Source organism: Oncorhynchus tshawytscha, linkage group LG34, assembly GCF_018296145.1.
Source record: "Oncorhynchus tshawytscha isolate Ot180627B linkage group LG34, Otsh_v2.0, whole genome shotgun sequence".
NCBI lineage: Eukaryota > Metazoa > Chordata > Actinopteri > Salmoniformes > Salmonidae > Oncorhynchus > Oncorhynchus tshawytscha.
In genome coordinates, this window is record NC_056462.1 from 8,157,659 (window position 1) to 8,167,187 (window position 9,529).

Genomic DNA, 9,529 nt, shown 5'->3' on the forward strand with positions numbered 1-9,529 from the left:
ACCACCTAAATGACATCCAGCCAACTTGACACAACTGTGGGAAGCATTGGAGTTAACATGGGCCAGCATCCCTGTAGAATGCTCTCGACACCTTGTAGAGTCCATGCCCCGATTGAGGCTGTCCTGAGTTCTAAGGATTACTGTGTAATAGAATGTGTCACTGTCGACACAACATAAGCAGGTAATAGCAACATCTGACTGTCCCTCTCTCTCTCTCTCTTCCTCACTCTGGTACATATACAATTTAAATAGATTAGTTTGAAATGGGTTACCTATACAAATATGTATGTAAATGTCTCAAAAGAGGCAGTGGTGTGTGTCAGACCTAATAAAAACTTATATTTTTGTAGAAAAGGGTATTTTAATAAAAACGTATAGTGTGATGGTTAGCAGTCAATCCTGAACTAAACAAAAGCAAAACAACCTGAACTTTGGACATTCTACTTTTATCTTCTCTGTCTCTCCTCTTTCCATTTCTCACAATGGATAGTCACTCGACAGACTGAAAGACAAAACAGTACGAAGACAATATTTTAACAACAAAATATGACAAATGTATAATTTCTCATTACTGTTATGCACAACATTACATATGATCCTGTATGGCTGGAATACATTTGTAATGGTCCAGAATCAAGTGTGTGCGTTTATGAGAGAGTTGTGTGTGATGTGTGTACACCCTTAGAAAAAAGGGGTGCCATCTAGAACCTAAAAGGATTCTTCAGCTTTCCCCATAGGATAACCCTTTGAAGAACCCTTTTTGGTTCCAGGTAGAACTATTTTGGTTTCCATGTAAAAACCCTTTCCAAGGAGGGTTCTATATGGAACACAAAAGACTTCTACCTAGAACCAAAAAAGGATTATTCTATGGGGACAGCCAAACCTTTTTGGAACCATTTTCTCTAAGAATGTCCATGCATTTGTGTGTGTAACAGAATGTGTGTGCATCTGCTTGTGCGTTGTGTGTGTACTATTCTGATCATAGTACCAGTGTGTGTAGTCTGTGTCTGCGCTAAACAGCATATATCTGATCTCCTGAGGGGGGTTTAACCCATGCTGTGCAGCTCTCTCCCACTGCTGCAAACGACTGATACCTGAGAGAGAGAGAGAGAGTGTGATTAGAGTGGGATTAGGAATGCTACTGTAGATCATATAGCACTATGATATACAGGAAGGAAAACAATTGGATTGGGTTAAAACAATTCACAAAGCAATATATGAAACAGGAAACAGTAAAACATTACAATATAAAGGGACAGTGCAAAGATGAAAAATTGGCGCTCCATCTTGCTGAATATTGTTATTATGAACAACGGTATTAAAAATGTGTTGTCAGATAGTTAACACCATTTGCTGCAGGGTACCTGTGCAGGGTCCATACCGCCAGTCCTGGTCAAACTGCCTCAGCTCCTGCAGCTCTTTCGCTCTGGCTGTGAGGGGGCGCGGCTCATCGTGTGATTGGACTCGGAAGCAGGGTCAGAGTGACACCACCATGACCAATCACATAGAGCTGGGGCATGAATAGTGGTCGATTGACAAGTTGAGTTGGATCACTGAATCACTAATTTCCTCTCTAAAGACAAATACAACTATTGTACAAACAGATTGAAATTCGTAAATTATTTTACCTTTATTTAACTAGGCAAGTCAGTTAATAAGAACAAAATCTTATTTTCAAATACGGCCTAGGAACAGTGGGTTAACTGCCTTGTTCAGGAGCAAAACGACAGATTTCTACCTTGTCAGCTGGGGAATTCGAGCTTTCAGTTACTAGTCCAACGCTCTAACCACTAGGCTATCTGCCGTAATGCAACATTAGCTGCATTAACGGGAAATTTAGGCGATATTTCGACACCAATGTTCTTAACTGACTTGTCTAGTTAAATAAAGGTAAAATAAATTACGAATTTCAATCTGTTTGTACAATGAATAGAATGCTAGAATAGTTGTATTTGTCTTCGGAGAGGAAATTAGTGATCCAACTCAACTTGTTAGCATTTCGTATGTACTGCGCGTTTTCATAGGTTTCTTGCACTTGTGCAATTCATTGTGTGCAAAAACGTTTTTATCAAGCCCCTGATATAGTTTTATAACATACTTATTTGCAATTATGTTCGATGTCTTTCCCTTCGGTTTTGGTCTGATGATCAATGTGTAAGTTATCATGAAGAAATCAATCGAAACGCAAAAACCCAGACCAAGAGGAGAAAAAAAACGTCAAACGTAACACATACAAACCGTGATGACGTCAATTTCGACGCACAGGACGCAAAGACTTTACTTTCTCCCCACGCACAACATTGCAAGTTGACAGCTACAACACAACGGTTAGTAATGTAAACATGACGTTATTCCACAGATCAACTATAATCGGTAAACACTAACATAACAATAGCACCATTATAGCAAGCTGTACTATATTGCATAAGAGTTTTTACATCTCATAAGGGTTATTTACATGTCTCAGTCCCAATTTGCTTGACAGCTGACAGCAACACATAACAAGCAAGTTTGGTTGGTTGTTATAATTTTCATTGCAAGGCCTACGGTATTAAGTTGAGACATGCAGGTCATACAGGCTTCCATATAAATCACTTAGACTTCCATATAAATCACTTAGACTTCCATATAAATCATTTATATGTATTTAATTCAAGATTTAGTCCAAATGTAAATCATTGAAACAAGATATATTTGTTTTACAAATGTATATAAAGAGATAGAAATATATATATTTCTATTTGTTTGTAGTTAGTTTATGCTATAGATAGTACAGTACGGTAGATACATGAATAATATTATAATAATTATATATGCCATTTAGCAGATGCTTTTTTTTCAAGGCAAATGACAGTTATGTGCATACACATTATTTATGAGTGATCCCGGTAATCCTACCCACCGTCCTGACATTGCAAGCCCCATGCTTTATCAATTCAGCTATAGGACTAGTATAATGAAGGCAGACTCTCTGTGTGTGGTATTAGAGGGACAGTGGCTCCTGAGAACCAGAGGAATAGCTGCCATGGGCGACACACTGGAGTTCAGTGACATTTACCAGGAGGTCAAAGGGTCATGGGTGAGTGCGTGTGCTTGCTTGTGCGTGTGTGTGTGTTAAGCGAAAGAGAGAGAGAGGACTCGAGGAGATGCTGTCTGTGTTTCTGCACAGCATCACATATCTGACAATGCAGTCAACAGTTAAAAACCAATGCAAACTATTCTAAATGTGAGTGTGTGTCTAGGTTTACTTCAGGTGTTGCTATACTGTATGTCAACACTATTTACTGTGTTTTCCCCAGAATGACGGCCGTCTGCGGTTCGGTAGACAGAGTGTGGTGTATAAGAGCAGTAAGACAGGGAAGGTGGACAGCATCCCAGCTGCGGAGCTGTCTCAGGCCCAGTGGAGACGTGTGTGTCTGGGACAGGGCATCAAGCTGACCACCAGCACCGGGCACATCTACAAATATGACGGCTTCAGAGACACGGTGACAAGAGGGATGGGCGGAAAAGAGAGGGATGAGGGGAGAGGAGAGGTGCGGAGAGGAAAGGGGTGGAGGAGAGGAAAATAGGAGGGAGGGAGGTGAAGGAGGGTAGGAGGAGAGAGGAGAGGGAGGGAGATATCGTTGAGGGGAGACAGAGAGATGAGGGAAGGATGAAGGGGAGGGAGGTATGGATGATGGAAGAGAGAAATAAGGAGAAAGGGGAGGAAACAGATAGAGAGGTGGAAAGAGGCAAGAATGGGAATGAAAAGAGTAAAGAGTGAGTTTGGAGTAGGAACGAGATCAGAGAGGAGTGTGGAATAGAATCATTTGAAACAGAAAAGTCAGCATGGAAAATAAACATTGTCTTCTCTCTCCTCTCTACCCTCTCTCTCCACCCCTCTCCTCTCTACCCCTCTCCTCTCTACCCTCTCTCTCCACCCCTCTCCTCTCTACCCTCTCCACCCCTCTCCTCTCTACCCTCTCTCTCCACCCCTCTCCTCTCTACCCTCTCTCTCCACCCCTCTCCTCTCTACCCTCTCTCCCCACCCCTCTCCTCTCTACCCTCTCTCTCCAGGACTTTGAGAAGATCTCTGAGTACTTCAAAGCCCACTACAAAGTGGAGCTGTCAGAGAAGGAATTGTGTGTGAAGGGTTGGAACTGGGGCACCACCAAATTCTCTGGTAAGGACAACACTAACACATATTCAAGTTTTCAGAGGCCATTTTGGATTGTAACATTTTGTCTCCAACACAGTCTAGTTTCTGTCCCCAGGCCCTCTCCTGTCATTCGAGGTGAGCGACAGCCCAGCGTTTGAGATCCCCCTGGCCAGCGTGTCCCAGTGCGCCACGGGGAAGAACGAGGTGACACTGGAGTTCCACCAGAACGATGAGGCAGAGGTGTCGCTGATGGAGGTCCGCTTCTATGTCCCGCCCGGGGACACTGCCACCACGGAAGAGGGGCCAGAACCTGTGGAGGTGGGGGGCTGTGTGTGAGTGTGTGTCTGGTATAGACTTGGAAGAAAGGAAAAACCCACACTCACTGAAATATTCTTCAAGTTTGAATAAAAAAATGTAGCAGCAGAGGTCAGAACGAACGTGATGGCAGCATTCATAAACGTCTGCTATAGTCTTCCATATTAGTCCCGTATTCAGATTCAGATTCAGAAAACGTTAATGTCCTCAAGAGGCAATTCATTTTGCAGCAGTTAAAGTACATACAGACAAGATCACATGTTAAAATGTAAAACACAACAACAGAACGAAGCATCTGACATTGACAGAATATTTACATTAAGTCGTCAGGATAATGCATTGCCTCTCATAGCCTCCAGTTTTATGGATGTTTTTTTGTTGTTGTTTTTTCTCCCCTTTTTCTCCCCAATTTCGTGATATCTAATTGGTAGTTGCGATCTTGTCTCGTCGCTGCATCTCCACAACAAACTCGGGAGAGGTGAAGGTCGAGAGCCAAGCTTCCTCCGAAGCATGATCTGCCAAGCCACACTGCTTTTTGTACACAATGCTCGCTTAACCCGGAAGCCAGCCGCACCAATGTGTTGGAGGAACCATTGTCCAACTGACGACCGAAGTCAGCTTGTATTATATATGTTTTGGCCTTTTCAGTCCTGCAGATCGAACTCTTCCCCACAACAAACTTCAGTGTCAGGACTCAGTGACTAGACATCTCTGTCTGAATGAATGAGACACTCAAACGGCTTGGACTGGCAGTGCAACTGAACTGCCACCAACCGTCAAGTTCAACTTTATTGGGATATAAGTTCTACATGTTAAAACTGAAATACATGAGTATCTACAGGAGATATGAACAAAAGTCTCTGCCAATGCCACAAATGAATAACTGAAATGTTGATATTGTATGGAATGTGACATGTTTTGTCCTCCTCCCAGGTGTTTAGAGACCGTGTGCTGTCCAAGGCAGATGTGATCCAGGCTACAGGAGATGCTGTGTGTATCTTCAAAGAGCTGCAGTGTCTCACGCCCAGGGGCAGGTACATATGCACACACATATGGACACACAACTTTACACACACGCCTTTACACACACACACCTTTACACACATATAGACACACACATAGACATACACACCTTTACACACATATACAGTGGGGCAAAAAAGTATTTAGTCAGCCACCAATTGTGCAAGTTCTCCCACTTAAAAAGATGAGAGAGGCCTGTAATTTTCATCATAGGTGCACTTCAACTATGACAGACAAAATGAGGAAAAAAATCCAGAAAATCACATTGTAGGATTTTTTTATGCATTTATTTGCAAATTATGGTGGAAAATAAGTATTTGGTCACCTACAAACAAGCAAGATTTCTGGCTCTCACAGACCTGTAACTTCTTCTTTAAGAGGCTCCTCTGTCCTCCACTCGTTACCTGTATTAATGGCACCTGTTTGAACTTGTTATCAGTATAAAGGACACCTGTCCACAACCTCAAACAGTCACACTCCAAACTCAACTATGGCCAAGACCAAAGAGCTGTCAAAGGACACCAGAAACAAAATTGTAGACCTGCACCAGGCAGGGAAGACTGAATCTGCAATAGGTAAGCAGCTTGGTTTGAAGAAATCAACTGTGGGAGCAATTATTAGGAAATGGAAGACATACAAGACCACTGATAATCTCCCTCGATCTAGGGCTCCACGCAAGATCTCACCCCGTGGGGTCAAAATGATCACAAGAACGGTGCGCAAAAATACCAGAACCACACGGGGGAACAAGTGAATGACCTGCAGAGAGCTGGGACCAAAGTAACAAAGCCGACCATCAGTAACACACTACGCCGCCAGGGACTCAAATCCTGCAGTGCCAGACGTGTCCCCCTGCTTAATCCAGTACATGTCCAGGCCCGTCTGAAGTTTGCTAGAGAGCATTTGGATGATCCAGAAGAAGATTGGGAGAATGTCATATGGTCAGATGAAACCAAAATATAACTTTTTGGTAAAAACTCAACTTGTCGTGTTCGGAGGACAAAGAATGCTGAGTTGCATCCAAAGAACACCATACCTACTGGAAAGCATGGTGGTGGAAACATCATGCTTTGGGGCTGTTTTTCTGCAAAGGGACCAGGACGACTGATCCGTGTAAAGGAAAGAATAAATGGGGCCATGTATCGTGAGATTTTGAGTGAAAACCTCCTTCCATCAGCAAGGGCATTGAAGATGAAACGTGGCTGGGTCTTTCAGCATGACAATGATCCCAAACACACCGCCCGGGCAACGAAGGAGTGGCTTCGTAAGAAGCATTTCAAGGTCCTGGAGTGGCCTAGCCAGGTTTCCAGATCTCAACCCCATAGAAAATCTTTGGAGGGAGTTGAAAGTCCATGTTGCCCAGCAACAACCCCAAAACATCACTGCTCTAGAGGAGATCTGCATGGAGGAATGGGCCAAAATACCACCAACAGTGTGTGAAAACCTTGTGAAGACTTACAGAAAACGTTTGACCTCTGTCATTGCCAACAAAGTGTATATAACAAAGTATTGAGAGAAACTTTTGTTATTGACCAAATACAGTGCCTTGCGAAAGTATTCGGCCCCCTTGAACTTTGCGACCTTTTGCCACATTTCAGGCTTCAAACATAAAGATATAAAACTGTATTTTTTTGTGAAGAATCAACAACAAGTGGGACACAATCATGAAGTGGAACGACATTTATTGGATATTTAAAACTTTTTTAACAAATCAAAAACTGAAAAATTGGGCGTGCAAAATTATTCAGCCCCCTTAAGTTAATACTTTGTAGCGCCACCTTTTGCTGCGATTACAGCTGTAAGTCGCTTGGGGTATGTCTCTATCAGTTTTGCACATCGAGAGACTGAAATTTTTTCCCATTCCTCCTTGCAAAACAGCTCGAGCTCAATGAGGTTGGATGGAGAGCATTTGTGAACAGCAGTTTTCAGTTCTTTCCACAGATTCTCGATTGGATTCAGGTCTGGACTTTGACTTGGCCATTCTAACACCTGGATATGTTTATTTTTGAACCATTCCATTGTAGATTTTGCTTTATGTTTGGATCATTGTCTTGTTGGAAGACAAATCTCCGTCCCAGTCTCAGGTCTTTTGCAGACTCCATCAGGTTTCCTTCCAGAATGGTCCTGTATTTGGCTCCATCCATCTTCCCATCAATTTTAACCATCTTCCCTGTCCCTGCTGAAGAAAAGCAGGCCCAAACCATGATGCTGCCACCACCATGTTTGACAGTGGGGATGGTGTGTTCAGGGTGATGAGCTGTGTTGCTTTTTTACGCCAAACATAACGTTTTGCATTGTTGCCAAAAAGTTCAATTTTGGTTTCATCTGACCAGAGCACCTTCTTCCACATGTTTGGTGTGTCTCCCAGGTGGCTTGTGGCAAACTTTAAACGACACTTTTTATGGATATCTTTAAGAAATGGCTTTCTTCTTGCCACTCTTCCATAAAGGCCAGATTTGTGCAATATACGACTGATTGTTGTCCTATGGACAGAGTCTCCCACCTCAGCTGTAGATCTCTGCAGTTCATCCAGAGTGATCATGGGCCTCTTGGCTGCATCTCTGATCAGTCTTCTCCTTGTATGACCTGAAAGTTTAGAGGGACGGCCAGGTCTTGGTAGATTTGCAGTGGTCTGATACTCCTTCCATTTCAATATTATCGCTTGCACAGTGCTCCTTGGGATGTTTAAAGCTTGGGAAATCTTTTTGTATCCAAATCCGGCTTTAAACTTCTTCACAACAGTATCTCGGACCTGCCTGGTGTGTTCCTTGTTCTTCATGATGCTCTCTGCGCTTTTAACGGACCTCTGAGACTATCACAGTGCAGGTGCATTTATACGGAGACTTGATTACACACAGGTGGATTGTATTTATCATCATTAGTCATTTAGGTCAACATCTGATCATTCAGAGATCCTCACTGAACTTCTGGAGAGAGTTTGCTGCACTGAAAGTAAAGGGGCTGAATGATTTTGCACGCCCAATTTTTCAGTTTTTGATTTGTTAAAAAAGTTTGAAACATCCAATAAATGTCGTTCCACTTCATGATTGTGTCCCACTTGTTGTTGATTCTTCACAAAAAAATACAGTTTTATATCTTTATGTTTGAAGCCTGAAATGTGGCAAAAGGTCGCAAAGTTCAAGGGGGCCGAATACTTTCGCAAGGCACTGTACTTATTTTCCACCATAATTTGCAGATAAATTCATTAAAAATCCTACAATGTGATTTTCTGGATTTTTTTCTCATTTTGTCTGTCATAGTTGAAGTGTACCTGTGATGAAAATTACAGGCCTCTCTCATCTTTTTAAGTGGGAGAACTTGCACAATTGGTGGCTGACTAAATACTTTTTTGCCCCACTGTACATACACACCTTTACACACAAATACACATATACACACACACACACACACACACACACCTTTGCACACATATACACACACACACACCTTTGCACACATATACACACACACACCTTTACACACATATACACACACACCTTTACACACATATACAGTTGAAGTCAGAAGTTTACATACACATTAGCCAAATACATTTAAACTCAGTTTTTCACAATGCCGGACATTTAATCCAAATAAAAATTCCCTGTCTTAGGTCAGTTAGAATCACCGCTTTATTTAAGGAATGTGAAATGTCAGAATAATAGCAGAAGTAAATGATTTATTTCAGCTTTTATGTCTTTCATCACATTCCCAGTGGGTCAAAAGTTTAGATACACTCAATTGGTATTTAGTATCATTGCCAATAGTTTAACTTGGGTCAAATGTTTCGGGTAGCCTTCCACAAGCTTCCCACAATAAGTTCAGTGAATTTTGGCCCATTCCTTCTGGCAGAGCTGGTGTAACGGAGTCAGGTTTGTAGGCCTCCTTGCTCGCACATGCTTTTTCAGTTCTGCCCACAAATTTTCCATAGGATTGAGGTCAGGACTTTGTGATGGCCACTCCAATACCTTGACTTTGTTGTCCTTAAGCCCACGTTTCCTCCAGCATCTTCACAAGGTCCTTTGCTGTTGTTCTGGGATTGATTTGTACTTT

At 42.4% G+C, this 9,529-nt stretch overlaps 1 protein-coding gene and 1 long non-coding RNA gene across 6 annotated transcripts in view; one reads left to right on the plus strand and one right to left on the minus strand.

Moving 5' to 3' along the window:
• Positions 1-58: 58 nt before the first annotated feature.
• On the minus strand, positions 59-2,246 carry LOC112231825. The gene is made up of 4 exons (XR_002950531.2): positions 2,099-2,246; positions 1,365-1,510; positions 989-1,094; positions 59-502 (listed from the first exon to the last, which is right to left on the minus strand). It is a non-coding gene; the product is annotated as an uncharacterized LOC112231825 (long non-coding RNA).
• The window catches only part of ssrp1b (structure specific recognition protein 1b), a 23,450-nt gene continuing 16,155 nt past the window's right edge, over positions 2,235-9,529 (plus strand). For 3 of the 5 annotated variants that reach the window (XM_042312019.1, XM_042312021.1, XM_042312022.1), the window contains exons 1-6: positions 2,235-2,327; positions 2,988-3,079; positions 3,300-3,485; positions 4,057-4,162; positions 4,254-4,456; positions 5,387-5,487. In XM_042312019.1, coding sequence (XP_042167953.1) covers positions 3,026-3,079; positions 3,300-3,485; positions 4,057-4,162; positions 4,254-4,456; positions 5,387-5,487 — 650 coding nt within the window. In that variant the 5' untranslated portion in view covers positions 2,235-2,327; positions 2,988-3,025. The remainder of the gene's footprint in view (positions 2,328-2,987; positions 3,080-3,299; positions 3,486-4,056; positions 4,163-4,253; positions 4,457-5,386; positions 5,488-9,529) is intronic. The other 2 variants (XM_042312018.1, XM_042312020.1) reach the window with 1 other exon arrangement.